The sequence below is a fragment of the Pelophylax lessonae genome (genome assembly GCF_965119305.1).
Source record: "Pelophylax lessonae genome assembly, chromosome: 1".
Lineage (NCBI taxonomy): Eukaryota > Metazoa > Chordata > Amphibia > Anura > Ranidae > Pelophylax > Pelophylax lessonae.
Genome location: NC_138768.1, coordinates 716,693,097 through 716,718,812, shown reverse-complemented (window position 1 = coordinate 716,718,812; position 25,716 = coordinate 716,693,097). Strand labels below are relative to the sequence as shown.

Below are 25,716 nucleotides of genomic sequence, written 5' to 3'. Positions count from 1 at the left end.
CCGCCAGCACCTCAGAAGGCAGGGTTAGCATGGCCGAAATGTGGAAAAGCTTTGTCAGCACGCCACAACAAACAGCAGCACCAGCAGCTCAGATGGAACGTCTTAGCAGGAGGCAGCATTTTACCAACATGGTGGAGCAGTATGTGTGCACACGCCTACATGTAGTGAATGACGGGTCTGCCCCCTTCAACTTCTGGGTCTCCAAATTGGGCACATGGCCTGAGCTTGCCCTTTACGCCTTGGAGGTGCTGGCGTGCCCTGCAGCCAGTGTATTATCTGAACGGGTATTTAGCACGGCTGGGGGCGTTATAACAGACAAGCGCAGCCGCCTGTCCAGAGACAATGTGGACAAGCTCACATTCATTAAAATGAACCAGGCATGGATCCCACGGGACTTTTCCGTACCTTATGCAGAATAGCAATGGATACCGACCTTACCCACCCATTGTTCCATTTTTGCTCTTTCTCACTCTTTTGGGGTGTACCCTCATTTAAAATTTGTGAAAAGAAGCAGTGTTGGCTACCTCGTCCTCCTCCTCAGGGCCAGATTAATGTAGGGTCTATTGGAGCTGCAGCTCCAGGCCCCTACCTTTTATATAGGCCCCGGGTTGGCCATATTCACTGTTACCGCTCTTCTGTCACTTGTAAACACAGAAGTCTGGCTTCTATGCTCGCTTCCCCAGGCAGCACCCTCAGAACCTCCCCACACAGCGTGAAGGCCGGACAAGGAGGGACAGTTGGCGATGCATGGATGTGTTTATGGGCTTCAGAGACAGCATCCCATGTTGAATTAGGCATGCATGGCTGCACCCTTCCTCCTCTGGGTGCATGGCAAGGCACGGCCCTAAGGCCCTTCAAAATCCTCAGCACCAAGCCCATGATGCTGTTAATCCGGCCCTGGTCCTCCTCCACGGCCGCTTCCACCTACACCGCCCATAGGTGTGCGCAGCCTATTGCATTAAGGTGTGCACCCCAAAGTTGAAATACACATGCATGTGTTTGCCAGCAGGGAGAGTAATGTATCGGGGGCCATGTACCTGTAGGCAAGGAGAAATAGAGCAGAGCAGGTCCCAGGGAGATCTTTCCCATCTCCTCACTGGCAATGCTATGTGCCCTAGGTGATTAGGGTGTGCCCAGGCACACCCAGCACACCCTGTGCGCACGCCTATGTCACCGCCACATCCACCACCACCTCAACCTCCCTCCTACTCCATATGGGCCTCGTCCTTCAGAGATGAAGAAGAACATTGTTTTATTTTTCTGGTTTTTTTTGTTGTTTTAAGTTATTTCCCTATCCACATTTGTTTGCAGAGCACTTGCCATGCTCTTAATTACGTTTTGCTGCCATTTGCAGCACTCTAGCCCTTTCCTTTGGTGTTTTAGAGCCATTTTAGTGCCTTAAAGTTCGGGTCCCCATTGACTTCAATGGGGTTCGGTGTCCGGGAAAAGTTCGGTAAAAGTCCGGGACACGGACCCGGACTTTTTTTTAAAGTTCGGCCGAACCCGTCGAACACGGACATCTAGGTGTCCGCTCAACCCTACCCACAACATATAATCTGTCCCCTTCTTCCACTGTCTATCCAGAACATGCCCGGATTAGACAGAGCCTTTGGAGTCAGGCTGCATATGCTCATTTTGGTGTGTATTGCTAGAGAGGGTATTTATTTATATATTTGTTTATTTATTGCAAGAGTGCATATAATTTAGAGATCGACCGTTTATCGGCAACACTGATATATCGGGGGCCGATATGCACTTTCCCCGATATATCAGAATCGGCCTTTTGATTTACCAATATTGCCGATATTTTCGTGACATCATTCCGTATGATGCGCGCACACGTTCTGCCTTCTCCCACACGCCTGCGCGGCCCGTATGTGATGCCATTTCACTGCGCGCACTGCACTTAAGACCGCCTCACATAGCCTCTTGTTACAGCCAGCTGCCGTCTGGTCCGGTCACGCTGCCAGTCATCCATCCACCCACAGGCACTGGCATCAGTCACCCACCACAACAGGGTGCCAGCCCAGCGAGAAAGCAAGCAGCCACCCAGATGACACCAAGCCAGCCTTTCGCCACCGTGACCAGTGTTCCAGCAAGCCAGCTACCCGCCACAACAGGCCAGGGTGAGTGAGTGACACCAAGCCAACCACCCATACAACAGGGTGACCCCAAGTCAGCCCCCCACCACAGTGTTCCAGCAAGCAAGCCAGCCACCCACCACAGTGTTCCTGCAAGCCAGCCACCCACCACAGTGTTCCTGCAAGCCAGCTACCCATAACAGGGTGACACCAAGCCAGCCAGCCACCACAGTGTTCCTGCAAGCCAGCCACCCATAACAGGGTGACACCAAGCCAGCCACCCATCCACCACAGTGTTCCTGCAAGCCAGCCACCCATAACAGGGTGACACCAAGCCAGCCACCCACCCACCACAGTGTCCCTGCAAGCCAGCCACTCATAACAGGCCAGGTGACACCAAGCTATCCAACCAGCCACCACAGACTGTTCCTGAAAGCCAGCCACCAATAACAAGGTAACACCAGTCACCAAGCCAGCCAGCCACCCATTACAGGGTGACACCAAGCCAGCCAACCAGCCACCACAGAGTGTTCCTAAAAGTCAGCCACCAATAACAAGGTGACACCAGTCACCAAGCCAGCCAGCCAGCCACCCATAACAGAGTGACACTAAGCCAGCCAGCCTCCACAGTGTTCTTGCAAGTCAGACAGCCATAACAGGGTAACACCAAGCCAGTGCCACCACAGTGTTCCTGCAAGCCAGTCACCCACAACAGGGTGACGCCAGCCAGCCACCACAGTGTTCCGGCAAGCAAGCCACCCACAACAGGGTGACGCCAAGCCAGCCACACTGCCAGGAGTCAGCCACCAACCCACAACAGGGTGCCAGTGCCAGTATCAGCAGCAGCTTCAGCAAGCCATTTCTTAAATCTATTTTGTGTCTTTCAAGTTTAAATGGAGATGGATGAGGAGAGAGAGAGAGTAAAAGTGTGGTCTGGGACTATTTCTCATCTCAACCATCTCCAGGAAAAGCAGAAGTGTGCAACACATGTACAAACAACATAAGCATGGGATCAGTAACTACAAAAATACCTCAAATCTTTGGGCCCATCTAAGAGTTCATCATATTGAATTGTATCATGCAGCATAGAAAAAACAAAATGAATATCAATGTGATTTTGATTCAATACCTCCTCCATTATCCCAGGCAACAATAACAGATATGTTTGTGAAAAAAACAGATGTCACTGTCTACATTTAGATGGAAGATCCCAACTGCTGGACAGAGTAATCAAAGAGATGATTGTCACTGATAACCAGCCATTTACAATGATGTCTGACTCAGGATTTAAGCGGTTGATGTCCATGCTTGAGCCAAGCTACACACTGAAGAGTTGGAAGTATTATCGAACCAAAATGCTGGCAAAGCTACACCAAAAGGTAGTTGACAAAGTAAAGGCTATGCTGTAACCAGAGAATGCTGGCAACTCACTCTCATTCACGACGGACTGCTGGTCCCAAACAGAGTCCGAGTCACTACTCATTCTTACATGCCACTTCATTGACAGCGGATGGACAAAAAGGCAAATGGTGTTGAATACAAAAGTGATGCAAGGATCCCACACAGCTGAGTACAGTAGAGACCTGTTTCTAGGCATGCTTTAAGAATGGGGAATCAACAAAGACAGAGTGATGCTTGCGCAACTTGGAGACAGTGGAGCAAACATGCCTAAAGGAATGAGGCTTGCTGATACGTCAGACCTCTGTGTCATCATGGCACACAACACCCTCCAACTTTCAAATGATGGTCTGTCAAGCCATAGAGCTTTGATTGAGATACGTTTTGAGAAGCATGAAGAGATTAAACATGTTGTGCTTGCAAGTCTTTTGAATCCTCGATACAAGAACCATGCTTTCTCTTATGATTATGTATTGGCTATGGCGAAACAATGGCTGACAGAAGATATGGAGGTGCAGGAAGTTTGTGCCGAAAAGAAAATTCCAGAATCTCTCTCTTTCTCCTCTCCTCTCCTCTTTTTCTTCTCTCTCTCCTAGCTTTTTTTTTCTAGCAGTTTTGCACTGACTGCACTGCAGTAACATATTGCAGTGTGTGAGTCCACTACTGCAGCACTTTATTATGCATTAATGCACATTCAGATGATGTGAAATGTAAAGCAAATGTCCCTGCAATTGAAGTTTTCATATCAGTTTTTATGCAGTTAAGGTGTGAAGAATGAGCACTTAAATGTTAAAAATGTTAATAAATAAAGATTAATATGTTTATTAAGCGATTTGTGTCGAATTTTTGTGTGTTTTTTTTTTTTTTTTTTTGGGGTAATTTTTACATGTGTGAAAATATCGGCCGATACCAATATGCGATAGGCAAAATATCGGTATCAGCAACGAAAAAAACAATATCGGTCGATCACTAATATGATTAGCACAGGGCCAATCAGCACTGTCCAGACATGCCCAGACATGCCCAGACAGAGGGTCAGAAGCCTTGCATAGGAAAGTTACAAGACTGCTATAGACTGCTGATGAGAAAATGTATTTAGCATTTTATATTTACTAAAATGATTGCATTTCTGTGTACTGTGGGAGACCAGATATAGTGAATGCAGGGTCCTGGGTTTAGTAACACTTTAAGACTTAACAGGTTGCTGCTGATATATCATTCTGCAGTTTTTTTTTCTTTATATGTGATCTGGGCATGTACAGTGGATATAAAAAGTCTACACACCCCTGTTAAAATGCCAGGTTTCTGTGAAGACCAAGATAAATATTTTCAGAAAATTTTCCACCTTTTTAATGTGACTTATAAACTGTACAACTCAATTGAAAAACAGACTGAAATCTTTTAGGGGATGAGGAAGTAAAAATAAAAAACTAAAATAATGTGGTTGCCTAAGTGTGCACACCCTCTTTATAACTGGGGATATAGCTGTGTTCAGAATTAAGCAATCACATTTACCACTTGCCGACCGCCGCACGACTATTTACTGCGGCGGTCAGCCCCGTACAGGCAAAGTGACGTAGTACTACGTCGCTAGCCTGAGAGCCTCTAGGGGGCGAGCTCCCGCCCCCGCTCGTTCCCTAACAAGTCTGCGCGTGTTACCGGTCGGACCCGATGTCCGCCGGTCACTTGCGATCTCCCCGTGGAGAGGGAGAAAGGCAGGCGGCTGATGTAAACAAAGCCTCCTGTCATTCTCCCTGATTTAACTGCAGAGATCATACGATCTTGCTATGCAGGATCGTATGTCTCTGTGGTTACATCACTAGCCACACCCCTTTACAGTTAGAAGCATGCCCCTAGGGACACACTTAACCCCTGCATCACCAATAAAGTTAACCCCTTCCCTGCCAGTGTAATTTTTGGCCTAAAATATTAAAAAAATTAGATTTTTACATTTTGGGGGGGGGGGGGGAATTTCATATAAAAAAATTTGAAAAATATTGTTATTTTTTCAAAATTGTCGCTTTTTTTTGTTTATAGCGCAAAAAGTAAAAATCGCACAGGTGATCAAATACCACGAAAAGAAAGCTCTGTTTGTGGGAAAAAGGACGTCAATTTCATTTGGGTACAGCATCGCACGACCGTGCAATTGTCCGTTAAAGTTACGCAGTGCCGAATCGCAAAATAGGGCCTGGTCAGGAAGGCGGTAAAATCTTCCGGGGCTTAAGTGGTTAAACTCATGTTAAATAGGATTCAGTACACACCTGCAAACATTTAAAGTGCCTCTGATTAACCCCAAATAAAGTCCAGTTGTTCTAGCTGGAACAGGGGCCTTAGTCAAGGTAGAGTGAATTATGAACAGTTCCAAATACCAGTCAATATTGGCACAAAACCTACAGGCTTCTGCTAGAAAGTTGAACATGAAGAGGAACTTCATCTTTTGGCATGACAACAATCCAAAGTATGCATCCAAATCAACAAAGGAATTGCTTTACCAGAAGAAGATTCAAGTTTTGGAATAGCCCAGCGAGAGCCAGACCTGAATTCGATTGAAAATCTGTGGGTGATCTGAAGAGGGCTGTGCACAGGAGATGCTCTTGCAATTGACAGATTTGGAGTGTTTATGCAAAGAAGAGTGGGAAAATATTGGCAAGTCAAGATGTGCCATGCTGATAGACTCATACCCAAAATGACTGTAATAGAATCTGTAATAGAGTGCTGTAATAGAATCAAAAGGTATTTCAACAAAATATTAGTTTAAGGGTGTGTACACTAGGGATATAAGCAAGGCTGTTATATCGAGGGCTGATATGCACTTGCCCCGATAAATCGGAATCGGTCCCGGAAGTTACCTATATTGCCGATATTGTGCGTGGCGCACACGTGACCGTCATTGAATGTGTTGCTTCACGTGTCTCTGTGCGCTGGGCCTATAATTTGACACGTTCTGCCTTTTAAGACCGCCTCGGACAGCCAAGGACAGTGTGTGCAGCTGCAGTCCCGTCACGGTGCCAGCCAGCTAGCCACCCACAGGCCCGGGCCTCAGCTACCCACCACAGGGTGCCAGCCAGCCACAGCAGGGTGCCAGCCAGCCACAGCAGGGTGCCAGCCGCCAGCCATCAACCCACAATAGGGTGCCAGGCCAGCAGTCAGCCACCCACCCCACAACAGGGTTCCAGCAAGCCAGCCACCCTCCCCACAACAGGGTTCCAGCAAGCCAGCCACCCACAGTGTCACACCAAGCCAGCCACCCACCACAGTGTTTCAGCAAGCCAGCCACCCACAACAGGCCAGGGTGAGTGACACCAAGCCAGCCCCCCACCACAGTGTTCCACCAAGCCAGCCACCCCCACAACAGGGTGACACCAAGCCAGCCACCCACCACAGTGTTCCAGCAAGCCAAAAGGAGGTGCAAGAGTTTCCTGCCAAAAAGACAAGTCAAGAACACCATTTTTAAAGAGCAGCATGCTGCAAAAACAGAAAAATGTCCAAAAATACGACAACGACAAGACGACAACAGAAGAGAATCTTCTTCATCGTGGTCGAATTGATCATGACCTTTTCATTGTTTTATTGGGGCCTCATGCAGAGGATTCTTCTGAATCTGCAATAATGAGCCAGGATGATGAACTTCATCTCCTGTTTGAAGGCACCAGTAATTGACAGAAGAAGTGGTGATCCTCTTCAGTGGTGGAAAGAAAATGAGGCACGCTACAAAATACTTGCTTCCCATGCTGAGAGATACCTCTCTCTCTGCTCCTCTGTCCTCCTATCCTCCTGTACCAAGTGAATGAGTGAGTGAGTGTTAATGATGTGGCAGCATTATATGAAAAAAAAAAAGAAGCCGTTTTAACAGGTGAACATGAACATGCTGAAATGTTCTGCTTTCTGCAGTATAATATTATTCTACTTAACTGGGAGTATTGAAAAGTGTAGTAGTACTAGTGTCCACTCCAATCCACTGTCTAGCTTTTTTTCTTGCAGTTTTGCACTGACTGCAGTAGTGATTTAAAATCATAGTGCGAGTGCACTATTGCGGCAGTAGTCCACTGACTCCAATCTACTGTCTATCTGTTGTCTAGCTTGTTTCTAGCAGTTTTGCCATTGACTGCACTGCTTCAGTAGTGATTTAAAATTATTGCAGAGAGTGAGTGCACTACTGCAGCTATTGCAGTGAGTGAATGCACTACTGCAGCAGTTTATGAATCATTCACAATCAGATGATGTGAAACTGATGTCCTTGCAAGTGCAGTTTTCCTATCAGTTTTCATGTAGTTAAGGTGTGAAGAACAAGCCCTTAATGTTAAAAAAAAGTTAATAAATAAACATTAACATGTTCAGTCAGCCACCGTTCACATAGGGGCGACGCTACTTCGCACCGCGACCTCCGAGGTCGCGGTGCGAGCGGCGCGCCGCGACCTCGGAGCGGCCGCCACGGACTTCATAACATTGAAGTCTATGGCGGTCGCCTCCTGGTCGCCACAAAGAAGCTCCGGACCCTTTTTCTAAGTCGGAGCGACTTGTGTCGCTCCTATTAGAACGGGTCCGCAGCTTCCCTATGGGAGGCGACCTACGGCAACCTGTGAGGCGACCAGGTCGCCTCACAGGTCGCCTTAGTGTGAACGGGGGCTAACAGATTTGTGTCGAAAATTTGTGTTTATTTTGCAAAAATTTAAATGTACAAAATATCGGCCGATACTGATATGTGATAGCCAAAATATTGGTATCGGCAACGAAAAACCGATATCGGTTGATCCCTAGTGCACATTTATACAATCATATTTTTTTTTATTTTTACTTCCCTCCACCTAAAAGATTTCAGTTTGTTCAACTGAGTTGTACAGTTTGGAGGTCCCATTAAGTGCCGGTTCACACTGGTGCAATGCGGGAACCCACAATGGATTCGCAGGGTTCCCGCATTGCACCAGTGTGAACCGCCACTTAATGGGACCTCAATGGCACCCAACTTGCAGGCAGTTTACACTGCCATATGCAAACTGCTGGGGGTGTCAATACAAAGTTAATGACACCTCCAGATTAGTTTGCATATCGCAGTGCAAACTGTCAATTGAGACAGGAATCGTATCGCAAAGGTGTGAACACCCATTCGATCCGATTCTGGTGCGGACCAGAAAAAGGGTCCTGCGCGACTTTGGTCCGAATGCGATGCAAATTTAGCTATACAATCTGAATAGCTGAATTTGCATCGCACATACATCACATCTGATTTGCATTGTAGTGTGAACCGGCACTTAAGGTGGAAAAAGATCTGAAATTATTTGACTTTGTCTCTTTTTTAATATCACAGAAACCTGTCATTTTAACAGGGGTGTGTGGTCTTTTTATATCTACTGTATCTCATTTGAATATTTAATTGTTTAATTATTCATTTGTAACTTTGTGCGCTTGGCTTGTACTACTCGAAGCACTGTATACCACGTTTGTATTTTCTTTTATACAAATTGTAATTTAAAAAAAGTTAATGATTTAAAAAAAAAAAAAAGATTTATCAGGTTAACTGTTTCTGCAAATTGGCATTAACTTGACTTGAGTTAAATTCCATCTCCAGCTAAATTTATTTTTTTAGGTTGTAATTAGTGTGTTTATGGGTTAGAACATGTGATATGTTTAGGCCTCATGTACACTGCAGTTGCTAAACTGATGTTTAGGAGCAGTTGGGCGTTTTTTGTCAGCAGAATGTACATGTACATTCAGTCGTTTAAAGAAGTTTAGAGGCAGTTGAGTTTACTGATTTTTTATTTTACCACTCAGCCCCTCACAGGCAAAGTGACGTAGGTCTACGTCGCTAGCCTGTGAGGCTCTAGGGAGCGAGCGCACGCCGCCGGAGGCGTGCTCCCGCTCGGTTACGGACCCCCCCCCCGCCCGCGTGTGCCCGGGAGGACCCGATGTCCGCCCGGGCACTCTCGATTGTCCGTTACACCAGGAGAAAGGCAGGCAGCTAATGTAAACAAAGCCGCCTGTCATTCTTCCCTGTGTAAGAATGGAGATCATACGGTTCTGCTATGTAGAACCGTTGATCTCTGTTCTTACACCTCAAGCCACATCCAATCACAGTTAGAAGCACGCCCCTAGGGACACACTTAACCCCTCCCTCTCAAAAAAAGTTAACCCCTTCACTGCCAGTGTCATTTTTACAGTAACAATGCATATGTATAGCACTGATTACTGTAGTAATGTCACTGGTAACCCCAAAAGTGTCAAAAATGTCAGTCAAGGGTCCGATCTGTCCGCCGCAATGTCGCAGTCCCGCAAAAAAAATCGCAGATCGCCGCCATTACTCGTTAAAAAAAAAAAAAACAACAAAAATGACAAAAATCTTTCCCTTAGTTAGTAAACGCAATAACTTTTGCGCAAACCAATCAAAATACGCTTTTTGCGATTTTTTTTTTTTTTTTTTTTTTTGTTAACCAAACATATGTAGCATAAAACAAATTGGCCTAAAATGTTAAACAATTTTGATTTTTACATTTTTTTGGGGGGAATTTCATATAAAAAAATGTGAAAAATATTGTTATTTTTGCAAAATTGACGCTCTTTTTTTTGTTTATAGCACATGATCAAAAAATTGCACAGATGATCAAATACCACCAAAAGAAAGCTCTGTTTGTGGGAAAAAAAGGACGTCAAATTCGTTTAGGTACAGCGTCGCACAACCGCGCAATTGTCCGTTAAATTAATGCAGTGCCGAATCGCAAAATAGACCCTGGTCAGGAAGGGGGTAAAATCTTCCGGGGCTTAAGTGGTTAAAGCAGATAAATCGCGTTCAGGATGGTAGTTTACCAGTATTTCAAATGACAGTTGCTTGTAACGGCTTGTAAACGCGTGTAAATGTTAAGATACAGCATTGAAACTGGTGCAGGGTCCCTTCCAAGATTTATAATAGGCCCTTCGGTCTAGTATGGATTTTAAGGAAAAACCCCACGCAAATTTAAAAAAAGACATTGGGCCCCCTCCAAGATACATACTAGACCCTTATCTGAGCATGCACCCGACAGGTCAGAAAAGGGGGGGGTTAGCGAGTCCCCCCCCCCCCCTGGACCATACCAGGCTACACGCCCTCAATATGGGGGGGGGGTGTGGGTGCTTTAGGGCAGGAGGGCTCTGTGCCCCCCCCCCCACCCAAAGCACCTTGTCTCAATGTTGATGGAACAAGGGCCTCTTCCCGACAACACTGGGCAGTAATTGTGGGGGTCTGCAGGCGGGGAGCTTATTGGAATCTGGAGGCCCTCTTTAACAAGGGGGGCCCCCAGATCCCGACCCCCTCCCTATGATTATGTGTTACATTGTACCCCTACCCATTCACCCCAAAAAAGGTAGTGTAGTTTAAATAAAAACAACAGACGACTCCTCCCTCCTCCCCCTCCCATAGCTATATAAGAACCGGCAGAGAGAGGAGCTGGTACAACGACATTAGCCAGTGTCAGGGGAAGACCAGGTAGGTGGCAGAGAAGACCGGAGGAGGAGACTGGAGGAAGATTTTTAATAAAGGACTTCTTTGGGGTAGTGGGCGCCAACCCCCCCCCCCGTGTCTTAAAGCACCCACACCCCCCCCCCCCCATGTTGAGGGTGTGTGGCCTGGTATGGTCCAGGAAGGGGGGTGACAGTCGCTCTTCAACATCCATCCCCTCCCTTTCCTGACCTGCAGGGCTGCATGCTCCGACAAGAGTCTGGTATGGAAATTTGGTTGTACCCCACGCCTTTTTTTTTTTTTTTTTTTTTTCTCTTTGGCATGGGAGTTTCACCCTAAAATCTATACCAGACCATAGGGACTGGTATGGTCTTGGGGGAGGGGGGTTTGCCATTTTTGGCAATGGGTTCCCCTTCCAGACATCAGAGCACAAGTTGCACCGCATGTCGGATCATCGTGATCGGACTTGGATGCAACTTCTATTCAAATTAATGGGCTGAAAGTCGGATCATTTAAGACAGCTCTCATAGGGAACTATTGATTTTGAATAGAGCCAGAGAAACACTGCTAAAAGCTAATGCTGCTACATGCGCACTAACGCCAATGCAAAAAGTTACCAAAAGCGCGTTTTCACAGCTGCTTTTTCCTGGTATTGGTAGTGGCTTTGCAGCTCATTTTTTCTAACGTCCGTGTGCATTAAACCTTATTCACAAAACTTCTACTTCCTTCCCTGGTGATAGGGGATAAAATAATAGGCTAGATATGGCACAAACAGCAAACTCTGCCCAAAACTCTCTCAAGAGCTCTCTCATGTTTTCCTATTACAAACGCCTATGAACGAAAATGCTTCTAAACGTTTCCATCGCGTTTAGACACATTTGCAAGCTGTTAGAAGCATTAAGCTTCTCAAAAGCCTATAATCTTCCGTCCTGAACCCATTTTTTTGCTTTCAAATAAATTCCTCTAAACGCAACTTCCTCTAAATGACTATACAAAACTCAGTGTACATGAACAGATAAGAAAACAGAGGAGAGTTAAGGGGCTGCTGAAAAAAACGCCCAACTGTTCCCAAACATCCGTTTCTCAGCAGCAGTGTACATGAGGCCTTAACGTTTATACATTCTTATCAACTTTAAAAAGTTTCTGTTCTATAAATGGGTATACTACTATATTATCTGTAGAGGGCATAACTAGCATTTATAGGATCCTGCTGCAATAAATTGGGTTGGTCCAGGTAGAATTGGTGTCATCACCACAGTGAGCATTCTGCTAGGGATGATCGAACTTTTAAAAAGTTTGGTTCGACCAGAACACCCGAACTTCCCGAAAGTTTGGGTCCGGATTCCAGAACCCCATTGAAATCAATGGAACCCGAACTTTGGTAATCAAAAAACACAATTTTGAAGCCCTAAAACCCTATAAATACCCCTAAAAATTGCCTAGGGTTCTGGGTCATGCCCCAGGGACTATTAATCACACAAAAAAAAGTTCTTAAAAATTGTCGTTTTTGATAGAGAGCCAATTATTGAAAAAATTATTGAAAAAAAAAAAAAGAGATTTCTTTGGATTTAGTGTCTGGGGGTCTAAAAAGTGTACCTGTGAAGTTTCAGCTCTGTAGCATGTCCAGAACCAGAAAAAAAAGGATTGTTTGTATTAGAATTGCAGTAGAGCAGGCATAGGGCTCCGCTATTTTCACACCCGGCCGTTTTTATTGCAGGCGTTTATTGGGCTTTTTTGTGGACGTCTTTGGAGGCAGGCATGACATCTGAACTTCTGTGTAGGGGTATATATACACACACACATATATGTATATATACACATACACACATATAGGTGTGAAAGTAGCGGAACCCTATGCCTGCGCTAATGAAATTATTTGCGTGCATAGGGCTCCGCTCCTATCACACCTATATATGTGTATGTGTATAAATACATATATGTGTGTTTGTATATATACCCCTATACAGAAGTTTAGATGTTATGCCTGCCTCCAAAGATGCCTAAAAAATGCCCAAAAAAACGCCTGCAACAACACACCTGGGCATTTTTGTTGCAGGCATTTTTTTGGGCATTTTTTGGGCATCTTTGGAGGCAGGCATAACATCTGAACTTCTGTGTAGGGGTATATATACACACACTTGTATGTATATATACACATACACACATATAGGTGTGATAGGAGCGGAGCCCTATGCCTGCAAATAATTTCATTAGCGCAGGCATAGGGTTGTGCTACTTTCACACCTATATATGTGTATGTGTATATATACATATGTGTGTGTGTATATATATATATATATACCCCTATACAGAAGTTCAGATGTCATGCCTGCCTCCAAAGACGTCCACAAAAAAGCCCAATAAACGCCTGCAACAAAAACGGCCAGGTGTAAAAGTAGCGGAGCCACTATCCTGCTCTACTGCAAGTCTAATACAAACGATCTTTTTACTATGGCGATCACCCTGACATGGAAGGGTTTGGTCACCCTGCCATAGCAGTCAGAGTCAGTTCACCCTACACTACACTACGGTCACCCTGACACTAACACTTTCCCTACAGAAACTATATTTTTGAATCGAACTATAGTGGTATATAGTACCCGAACTACACTAGATATCCCTTTCCTCACACTAATAATTGCTAAATTACACTTTTGAAGCAGGAGTAACAGAACTGCTTCCACTCTTCCACAGCCCCTGTATTACAATGCTAGAGATTTGGCGGGGCTATCTTATATACTGGGGGGCGTATTCACTACTGATTTGCCTCTGGACCCCCTAGTCACTCCAATCGCATTTCTAGCATCCTCCTGCCCCCTCAATTGTCTTTACTGATGGTTCTGGTCCAATCACAGGCTTTTAAAGCCCAGTTCCTGTCCCATTGCATTTTGGTCAGTTCTGGTTGCCGAATTCCGAACTTTTTCAGCAAAAAGTTCGGAATTTGGCTGAATTTCGAACAGTCAATGTTCCGGTCAAACCGATGGTCGACCCGAACCGCTCGATTATCCCTACATTCTGCCACTGATCCACAGTGGCAATACTATTTAGCATAAATAATTGGAAACCCTGCAGTCAGTAATGTTGTTTACAAGCCCTGTATGTCTCAACATTTTGGGTAAGAATGTCATTGAGGGAAATGCAAGGGCTGTGGTTGATGACCTCCTGCTGAAGCTGCTACTTGAATTCCTGTTCTATAACCCACTAGCTTCTGTCAGGCCCAGGACAAGGGGTGGGCGGGAGGGACAGTTGCCCTGGGTTTAATGTTTACTGGGTGTAGGATCCTCTAAGCTTGCACATCATAAACGAGGGAGGGGGGTGCAGTTTGACATCTTTGCCCTGGACGCTGGATGACCTTGTCCCGGCACTGGCTTTTGTACTTTCTCCAAGTCTCAGACCTGGAACAAATGAGGACATTACGAAAATTGGAGAAAAGTCAAGTCAAAAGTACTTACCATGGTATCACTACCAAGCAACTCCCATTTTTCGATCCTCCCATAAACATAACAAACCCTAAGACTGCTGCTGGGTGCAGTCATCTTAGATGTGTCAGCAGCCTCAGCAGACAATAAAGAGGATGTAAACTTGTTTTTTATTCAAATAGCTGACAGGCAGGGTATTTATGACAGAAGAGCCCTATTGGTCTCTTCTGTCATAAATGCATCCTTATGCCTGTCAGCTGTCGTGTCCACTGAGCCATGCATGTGCAGCTCAGCGAATATTTACGGCCCTGATTGGCCCCCCGATCCGTGCATCGGTGATGTGACTCCAGTGCACATGCGCATGGTATTCCCCTTCAGCCTTCCCCCAGCTAATACATAAAAGGTTATTTGGGGGGTCAGAGAGGCTGGGGCTAACCGAGACAATGAATTCGATATTCTTAGGGGAGAATAAGGATTTAAAATGCTTGCTTTTTCTTTGCTTTTGACGGCAACTGGTGGTAAAGTTTGTGATAGAGTAACTTTAACATCTATTGTGCAGAAAAGCTTATATTAAATAAAAACAAAAGCATACTGGAAATATCCTATTTGAGTAATTGCAGTAACTTAATCAAACAGAGTTCTTATGGGGTCTCCAGCATCTACTGTGCATTTTACTGGCAAAGTATCTAATTCCCCACCCCACATAAATGAAAGGAAATTATAAACCTCAGAATTTAAAAACTGTAGATTGTACACATTTTATTTTCCAATGACTGACCTCAATCAGTACAGCTGCAGTGTTATGATGAACATGCAAAAGTTGTAAAGGCTAACCGGACCACTATTGAACTTTTAGTATCCAACATGCCTACCATAAATATATTTATTCCTGTATCTTCATTTTATTAACAGGAAAATATTAATATATTTTTATTTAGGTTGTGAAGTTGAAATTCTTGGCATTAGACCCAAATATTGCCGCGAATATTACAATTTTCCATCTGATGCTAATTTTACTAGAGCTGTGAATGATGCTCTTCAGTCTCTGAGGTAAATAATGTATATGTCTAGAAGTATGCTGTAAAGCGTTTTAATATTTCAATATTTTTATTGAGTTTTCATGAAAAAGTCACAACAATGCAAAGTATACCGTCAGGTCACGGCCATAAAATAAAGAAATAATACAGAATCTTCAAAACAGTAGATATAAAAATGGAAAGATGGAAACAGTGGAATACTGGCTTAATGTAAAGCGTTTTTAAAGGTTTTACATTTCACATGTATATATTTGAAAGGAACATTGTCAAGATGAAGTTTTTCTGTAGGCTTTCATCCCTCCACAGCAATATGCCCCAGTCTAATCTCCAGGTTGCGTACATTTTCCAGGTTAGCTTAATATTTAATGCCACTGCCCTAGACATAGTATAGACCCGAGGCTTGAAGAATGGTGGTTTCTGGAAGGTTGAAGCTGTTTAATTTAAAGTCTCAACTGATATTGGCAGTGGTACACCATGTAGGAGACAAGAACACCCTGGAACAGGCCAAGGAGGTTTGCACTTTTGTTCAGCAAACAAACACATTTCAATGCAAAACACCCAACTAGCCCTTAGAGGGTACGGACAGATTTCTGTGGGCTAAAAAAAGTGAACCATGCAATGTGTGCCATAGTACCTTATTTTTGGTGGGCATAATGTCGCAAAATTACACCTCATTTAAGTTTGTGCACTGTAGCACGTTACGATTCATTGTGGCGATTTGTGCTGCATAAAAATTTAGCATGTCTTCATTTTCCATGGCACACTGCAGACCACCTTACCACATTATTGAGGTGTGAACAGGACTCGCAAAAAAAAAAAAAATGGTTTTTGTTTGTGCCCTTGCGATGAGCTTGTTTTGATCGGTGCAGATCAACACAGCTCAAGGGACATGAGGTGCACGAACCCTAAGGGATATGATTTATTGTGACACACCTATTCATATCTTCTACCATGAGCTTCCTTTTGCAGCTCTCGGCATTCATATGACCCCTCCAAGCTGCAAAAGAACTTGGTGCTGGAAGATTTCAATCTGCCAGATGACTGCAGGCCTAAATATGTTATACAATACCCAGCATTTATCACTGGTTTCCACACCTGATTTAATGTCTGTCGGAATAGGGAAGTATCTCCACTCAGGCCCTCCAGCTAATCATGTCTTATTATCAGTGGGTTGAAGGGCAAATGTCCCCCAGCACAGTCACCTTCTGAATAGCCGTAATGTAAGTGCTCAGTAGCAGTTGCAACCCCCAGTACCACCTGCACTTCTTACCTAATATATTCCATGTTGTGTAATATAAGAGTTTATGTCCACCAATAAATATCCAGATACCCCCATATGTTTACATGTGTATAGATTATGTATATAATTTAGGTTGAAGGTAAATACTTTTGCGTGTTGATTTTTCTTCCAGGAATAGCAATGCTGACATGGCTACTGTCTACTATGAACGGGTAGATGTAGAAGGTCATCACCATGGACCCTGGTCCGACCAAAGAAAAAATGCCACTAAAGCTGTAGACCAAGTCCTGCAAAATCTGAACCAACAAATCAGGGTAATTATGTTGCATAGATTTAATCATTGAAATCTCTATGCCCTGCAGCCTGAGCAATGTAATCTGGAAAAAAGTGGAGAAGTTGCCTGTAGTAATGAATAAAAACCCAACATGCCTCTAAAGCAGGGGGTTCCAAACGTTCTACAGAACAAGCTAGTTTGCTACCCCTCAGGCTTTGGGAATGGAAAATATCTCATCATTTGGAGTAGATGTCTCAGGATTGGTTGTCAGTGGGATAAAAATAAAAAAAACATAGTGCCTGTGGTCAGTAGGAGGAGAAATAGTGACCAATTGTTTACAGTATTCCTTCCATTTACCATCGTTGGTGTAAATGGAAGGAATAGTGCCTTATTGTCAGTAGGATTGTACAGCTGTGGCCAAAAGTTTTGAGAATGACACACAACTTTTTTTTCACAAAGTCTGTTGCCTCAGTTTTTATGATGGCAATTTGTACATACTCCAGAATGTTATGAAGAGCAATCAGATGAATTGCAATTAATCGCAAAGTCCCTCTTTGCCATGAAAAGTAACTTCAATCTTATAAAAAAACATTTCCACTGCATTTGTGAAAAAGGCTTCAGGGTGCCCAAGAAAGTCCAGCCAGGACTGGCTCCTACAGTTGATTCAGCTGTGGGATCAGCACGCCACCAGTGCAAAGCTTGCTCAGGAATGGCAGCAGGCAGGTGTGAGGGCATCTGCACACACAGTGAGGCAAAAACTTTTGGAGAATGGCCTGGTGTCAAGTATTTGTAGCTGCTGACTTTTTAATTTTTACGCCTGTTTCCTCTGCAGTAAAACCAGTCACTTTGAGACATTGGGGACGTCAAAAGACTATATATTTTAATATTTCAAGAACCTTTAAAATTGATACAAAAGCAGAATCCTTTGTGTGTGTGTGTTAAGATTTTTGCAATAAAATTTGACTTCTAGTGTGCACATGCTACATAGTTTCCTACCTATATGGTATCACAACCTATCCTTGTTGCCATGTACTATGCTGCTTGTTTGCAGAGTAGTAGAATGTTACAGCTGCTCAATTTACAGTACATTCACAGCAGGCACCCTAAGCCTGTACTATCATGAGCCAGACGTGGCTCTTTTGATGGCTGCATCTGGCTCGCAGACAAATCTTTTTTTTTTTTCAAAATATTTTATTGAAAGTTTAAGTCATACAGCCATAACAAATCTTTAATAAAGGGGGGGTGTGTCCAGACGTGAGCCGCACTGGACGTGTAGTCTCAGAGCTCGGCCGCGTCCAGTGCCATCGGCGTAGCTGTGCCCGGTGCCAAGGATATTTCTGCACCCATCGATGGTACACTTTGTGGGCTACCCACCGATACCCTCAGTTCGTCCCTGGGTGACCGGATTGCCCTGCTACAGACCCTGCGGCCTACTCGCGGTACCGCCGCTGGCTCATGTGCTGTGCATCTGAGGGCCTTGGCAATCACCGCCCAGTAAGGAGACCTGCCATCCGCTCCCTTTTCCCCCAACGGACACGATCTCCTTCCCCTCTGACACCTGGGGACCTGCGGGAGCTGCCTCTCACATCCACTTCTGAGGCCTTCAGCGGCCGGCCGCCATTTTCTCAGGGCCTATACTCACCTCATCACTCACAGGCCTGCAGGCGCTTCACCACTCCGGCCTCATTGCATACCTGCCTGCTCTGCTCTCTTCCCGACCAGACTCCAGGCACTATCACCACTATCACACGGCTCCATCTACTCACTGTATAGCTGTGGCCTATGAATATGAATAATAAATAAAGGTTCCCAACCCCTGAAATATAGTGTATAGCTCTCACGGAATTTCATTTGAAAATATGTGGTGTTCATGGCTCTCTCAGGCAAAAAGGTTCCCGACCCCCTGCATTAGACCATAGTTACAGAACTTAAAATATTTTGAATTACAGCTTCCATTGATGATAAACCTATTGTTTTTAACCACTTTAGCACTGCTCACATTGCTGCTGTGGCTCGTTATCGTCCAGCGACGTAGACCTACGTCGATGGACTCCACCCCTTGTAGGTGGAGGCTGTTTTCAGTCACAGCGGGAGTCGGGCCAGGGGATGAGCGGTGGCGATCGCCGCTGCTCTTCCCCGATCGTCGGGGAATCTAGTTTGGAGATCCGCCGCTTGTGTAAACAAAGCGGGCGGATCTCCTAAGTGACAAGGAGTGACAGATTGCAGTGTTCAGCATAGCTGAACATGCGATCTGTCCTTGTGTCACTCAGTCACCCCCCCCCCACACACGTTAGTAAGCACCAGGCATACATTAACCCCTCCCTCTCCAATAAAATTAACCCCTGCCCTGCCAGTGTCATTTTTACAGTAACAGTGCATATATATAGCACTGATTACTGCAGTAATGTCACTGGTACCCCCAAAAGTGTCAAAAATGTCAGTCAAGGGTCCGATCTGTCCGCCGCAATGTCGCAGTCCCGCAAAAAAAATCGCAGATCGCCGCCATTACGCGTTAAAAAAAAAAACACCAAAAATGACAGAAATCTTTCCCTTAGTTAGTAAACGCAATAACTTTTGCGCAAACCAATCAAAATACGCTTATTGTGATTTTTTTTTACCAAACATAGGTAGCAGAAAACAAATTGGCCAAAAATGTAAAAAAATTTAGATTTTTACATTTTTTTGAGGGGGGAATTTCAAAAAAATGTTAAAAATATTGTTATTTTTTCAAAATAAACGCTCTTTTTTTGTTTATAGCGCAAAAAGTAAAAATCGCACAGGTGATCAAATACCACCAAAAGAAAGCTCTGTTTGTGAGAAAAAAAGGACGTAAATTTCGTTTGGGTACGGCATCGCACGACCGCGCAATTGTCAGTAAAATTCGCACAGCGCCGAATCGCAAAAAGTGGCCTGGACGTAAGACAGCAAAATCCTCCGGTGGTAAAGTGGTTAAAGACAAAAAATTTAATTTTTAGGGAAAACTCAAAATAAGTAATTCAATTCAATTGGAATTCGAATTCCACTCTATTAAAAGAAGGTAATTTTTAGTTACAACCTATTTACTGCCCTGGCACCATCATCACAAATGCAAAATAATCATTTTTGGCTTTCTGAATCAATTCAATTTGTAGTTTGATTAGAGCTTTTAAGCTGAATGCTCTAGTTTTCTTTTTTAGAAGTTAGAAAATATTTTCATTTAAAGCGTGTAGTGGAGCATTATATAGTAGAATAAATTGCGTGGACACAACCACTTTCTATGGCTATGCAGCAGCAGTTGAAGGGGGCTGAATATTAACCTGCAACAATCCATACTGCAATTTATTTCAGTTAAATATTGCCAGACTAAAATTGTTTTCAAAGCACATTGCATGGTAATGAATACATGTTAAAGGTTCAGAGAAGAAGTTACTGTAGATTTCAGGTACAAATAGAAAATGCATGTTTTAGTTTTTTTCCTAAATCTGCATTTATTAGGAATTCCACATCTTACAATACAAAAACTTCTTTGCAAAACACAATCCTAATTTTAATGGTTAACATTTGAGTGTAAGGCCCCTTGCACACTGCAGCTTAAAAATGCTCAGTACAGCTTTTTTTTTTTTTTATGAGCTAAAATAGAGCCTATTCATTCTAATGTGCCTATGCACACAGCCCCGTAAATGAGCGCCGCGTATTCTTCAGTAAGAACAAAATCGAAAAATCTGCATTTTTGGACAGTAATTTACGCCTAATGAACGCACACGATCATACTGTTGATCTGGAAAAAAAATTTGCATATTCAGAGGCGCGAATTTGTGCGAACACAAATGCGCAAACATACGCGCAAATGCGCGCTTTTTAATGCGACAAAAATTATGACTGAAAAAGGAGATGCTCAAACAGGAGTATCGTGTGCAAGAGGCCTTAAAAAGCATATATAGTGAGAAATGCCACAGTAAGGAAGAACCATAATAATCACAATTATATCTGCTAAGTAACTAACTAAGCCACAAAAGAGTTGCTCTGGACCCTTCCTATATCGATAATGCCTACATAGTGCCATAGACCCACCCCTAATCCCACATGCATCTCTACAGGTCCACATGAAATCCTCAGGTGTCCTCTCTGAGGGCCATCGCCTTACATAGCCTATAAGTAATATTCGTAGTATCCTATTCCCAGAGATATCTCAAGATCTAGGGGGGAATTTCCAGAGTGTCAAGCCACCTACTCCATAGCTTTCATTCTTTCATTGTGTTCCCTTATGCAAATATGTTTACTTTTATATTATGAGCATATTATTTATGTGTTGCTGCTACTCCTGTACTGTAGGTGGTGTGGACTTTCAGTATAACAGAATAATTTTTATCAGGCCTAAAACAGTGCCCTGGTATTGTATGGGAGATAATTTTACTCTGCACCCATCTGATTCATGAAAACTTGCAGCAAAAATTCCCAGAAATGTAATTTCCTTCCCACTACTTTTTATCAGTAGCTTTCTACTTCTAGCAACCGATTTGAACTTTGAGCTTTGACCACGCCAGTTAGAACCTCTAAGTTAGCGAATTGGAATATATGTGTAAGTTTTACCAGAACAGCAGCAGGTAATATTCTGCAGTACAATTTTATGAAAATCCTTGTAATTTATATCATACACCTGGATTTTTCTTCCAATAAAACTGTACTTACTTTTTCACCACTTAATTCCTTTTTAAGACACATCAGTAGGGTTCAGCCATTCAAATAATTTTTATATATTTATTTTTTATTTATGATTTTAAAGTGCATCTAAAGCCAAAAGAAAAAAAAATAGTCTTTTCAGCTCACATGAAGTAGACTGAATTTAAGATGTATAGCAGAATACACTTTGGACTAATTTTATAGAAAAAAAAGATGATTCTTTATAACAGAAGATAATTTTATTTTTATTTAATTTTATCAAATTTCTTAATCTTTTTTTGTTTATGTAGCAGAAAATAAAAACCCAGTGCTGACTTAATACCACAAAAGGAAAGCTCTGTCTCAAAATATGATAAAAATGTAATTTGGGTACGGTGTTATATGCCTATTTCATTGCCATTCAAAGTGTGACCGTGCTGAAAGCTGAAAATTGGACTGGACTGGAGGGGGTGAAAGTGTCCGGACTTGTGGTAGTTAAAGAAAATATATATGTTTCAGATTATCTGCAATAAAAGTTACTCCCTTCTATAAATTACAATGATGGGAGTGACTGTTATTGTAACAAATGATAAACATGTTTAATGTAACCACCTTCCTACTGTTTTTTGTAAATGGTTAAAAGCTGACATATACTTCTAGCGTACCGTTTTACAAACAATACTAAAGAAATGTGCCTTAAAGCGGAGTTCCACCCGAAAAATTATCTTTGTACCGTCTGCTTGCTTTAAAAAACCTGAAAAAGAATTGGATAATTAAAATTTTTTTTTTTTTGTTTCACTTACCTTGTTTTTAATGAAAATATACTTACCTTCCTTCCTCTTCTTCCCTCTGCGGACATGGCCCACGACATCACTTCCTCCTTGAATTGAATCCTGGGAGATGAGCATCATCCATCCCAGGAGTCAATGCCCTCACTGGCCCTGCTCGTCACTTCTGGTGCAGGCACGTCCTTCCCTGCTGAACAGCTTCTGGGCATGCGCAGAAGCTGTTCAGGGATGACCTGCCTGCCCAGAAGTGACGAGCAGAGCATTTTGGGACTTCGACATCACCGAAGAGGGACGCTCCGGCTTCAGCTACCCACTTCTGAGATGGCAGCGCTGGACAAGACCTTTTAAGAGGTAAGTATTTCTTCTTACAGATAAGTGAAACGGGGGACAATTCAGAGGCTATTGTTGCTTAAATGCACTAGCCCTGACTGTCCCGGGGGTATTTTTAGGTAAAAAATTATTTTTAGAGTAGAACTCCGCTTTAAATTTCGCTACTGTGTATGTATGTGTATAATAAATATATATATATATATATATATATATATATGTGTGTGAGTATGTATGTATGTATGTGTGTGTATATATATCAAACAAATTAAAGGAACACTTTTAAAGCGCATCAGATCTCAATGGGGAAAAAATATCATGCTGGATATCTATACAGATATGGACTGGGTAATGTGTTAGGAATGAAAGGATGCCACATCGTTTGATGGAAATGAAAATTGGCAAACTACGGAGGGCTGAATTCAAAGGTACCCCGAAAATGAAAGTGAAAAAATGATGCAGAAGGCTAGTCCATTTTGCTGAAATTTCATTGCAGCAACTCAAAATTGTACTCAGTAATTTGTATGGCCCTCGCATGCTTGTATCCATGCCTGACAATGTCAGAGCATGCTCCTAATGAGACAACGGATATTGTCCTGGGGTATTTCCTCCCAGATCTGGACCTGGGCATCACTGAGCTCCTGAACAGACGAGGTTCAACCTGGTGGCGTCAGATGGATAACATAATGTTCCAGATGTGTTCTTTTGGATTTAGGTCCAGTGAGTGTGGGGGCCATTCAATTGGTATCAATTCCTTCATCCTCCAGGAACTGGCTGCATACTCTCGACACATGAGGCTGGGCATTGTCGTGCACCAGGAGGAACCCAGAACCCACTGCACCAGTGTAGGGTCTGAGAATGAGTCCAAGGATTTCATCCCGATACCTAATGGTAGTCAGGGTGCCATTGTCTAGCCTGTAGAAGTCTGTGCGTCCCTCCATGGATATGCCTTCCAAGACCATCACTGACCCACCACCAAACCAGTCATGCTAAACGATGTTACAGGCAACATAACATTCTCCATGGCTTCTACAGTAAGGTGACCAGATTTTTTAACATTAAATCCGGGGACAATTTATTTTGGATATGACTATCAAATGTTAAGATGAGATAGAGAAAAAACTTTGGGGGGGGATCAAAATTCCAATCCAATCCGGGCAGGGGCTGCTCCAGGCTTTGTTTTTTTGAGGGGGGGGGTGCTATGGTGGTGCTTGAGGTGAAAGTGGCGGTGCTAATGCAGCGCGCTACCGCACACCTGTGGGGGTTTGCTGGCAAGTGAGTGTAGTCAGCAAGTGGTGGTTTCGTCATGGCGTACAATGGTGATCAGTATGTCCTGGCCTCTGTACACCAATAAAAAGCCAAAAAATGCAGCACAACCCTACACTTCCTTTATACAATTCTACAAATGGACTTATAAGTGCAATGGTAAAACCTATAAAGGAATATCCAGTGCAAATCAACCAATGTATTGCAATATAGTAGTGATGGTGTCCCGTCCCCCCTCTGCAAAAATATTTTGAGAAATTGAGCTTCAGTGTTCAAATAATGGTGAAATCCCCTACATACAATATTAATAGCAAAGGTGCAAATTAACCAGTGTATTAGAACATAGTAGTGATGGTGTCACCCTCTCTGCAAAAAAACAAGAAATATTGCAGAGCTGCAATGTGCAAATAGTGGTGAAACCCCCTATATATAGTCATAAAAAATGTACATATTTGAATTATTTGTTATTATTATTATTACTATTATTATATATAGGGGGGTTCACCACTATTTGCATATTGCAGCTCTGCAATATTTCTTACCTTTTGCAGAGAGGTTGACACCATCACTACTATGTTCTAATACACTGGTTGATTTGCATCTCTGTTATTTTATGTAGGGTGTTTCACTATTATTTGCACATTTTGAAGCTCTGCAATTTCTCAATGTATGTTTGCAGAGGGGGTGATACCATCACCACTATTTTGCAATACATTGGTTGATTTGCACTGGATTTTCATTTACACGTTTTTACCATTGCACTTTCTAAGTCCATTTGTACAATTTTATAGATTAAGTGTAGGGCAGCGCTGCATTTTTTTGCTTTTTATTGACTGGCGTTAGATGAGGGAACCAGCTAAAAAGATTCTCTTATTGATTTATTTATTTTTTTTTTAGTTGCATGGTAGTTGTTTTACTTGATTGGTTGTGTCCTCTGTGTACTGGTAACCACTGGCCCTGCATATTGTTGGTCAGCGTGCCCCCCGTATGCTGGTGGTCAGCGTGCCCCCCATATGCTGGTGGTCAGTGTTCCCCCCGTATGCTGGTGGTCAGTGTGCCCCCCCTCGCATGCTGGTGGTCAGTTTGCCCCAAACCCCGCATGCTGGTGGTCAGTGTGCCCCCCCGTATGCTGGTGGTCAGTGTGCCCCCTGTATGCTGGTGCTACGTGCAGGAGGATGCTATTCTGTACAAAGTGCAGGACTCGGGCGGATGCTGTTCTGTGCAGGGCGCAGAGCTCAGGAGGATGCTATTCCGCGCTGGGCTCAGGAGGATGCTATTCCGTGCAGGGCCCAGGAGGATGCTATTCCACGCAGGGCTCAGGAGGATGCTATCCCACGCAGGGCTCAGGAGGATGCTATTCCACGAAGGGCTCAGGAGGATGCTATTCTGTACAGGGAGCAGAGCTCAGGAGGATGCTATTCCGTACAGGGCTCAGGAGGATTTCTATTCCATGCAGGGCTCAGGAGGATGTTATTCTGTACAGAGCACAGGGCTCAGGGGGATTGCTATTCTGCGCATGGCTCAGGAGGATTGCTATTCTGCGCATGGCTCAGGAGGATGCTATTCCGTACAGGGCTCAGGAGGATGCTATTCCGTACAGGGAGCAGAGCTCAGGAAGAGATTATTTCATACAGGGCGCAGGGCTCAGGAGGAGGCTATTCCGTGCAGGGCTCAGGAGGAGGCTATTCTGTACAGGGCTCATGAGTAGGCTATTCCGTACAGGGAGCAGAGCTCAGGAGGATTGCTATTTTGTGCAGAGCTCAGGAGGATGCTATTCCGTGCAGGGCTCAGGAGGATTGCATTCTGGACAGGACGCAGGGCT

General features: G+C 43.7%; 1 protein-coding gene across 1 annotated transcript in view; it reads left to right on the top strand.

The window, feature by feature from the left end:
- The window catches only part of ENPP6 (ectonucleotide pyrophosphatase/phosphodiesterase 6), a 107,859-nt gene that overhangs the window by 35,574 nt on the left and 46,569 nt on the right, over positions 1-25,716 (top strand). The window contains exons 3-4 of the mRNA XM_082243802.1: positions 15,263-15,374; positions 16,774-16,915. Coding sequence (XP_082099928.1) covers positions 15,263-15,374; positions 16,774-16,915 — 254 coding nt within the window. The remainder of the gene's footprint in view (positions 1-15,262; positions 15,375-16,773; positions 16,916-25,716) is intronic.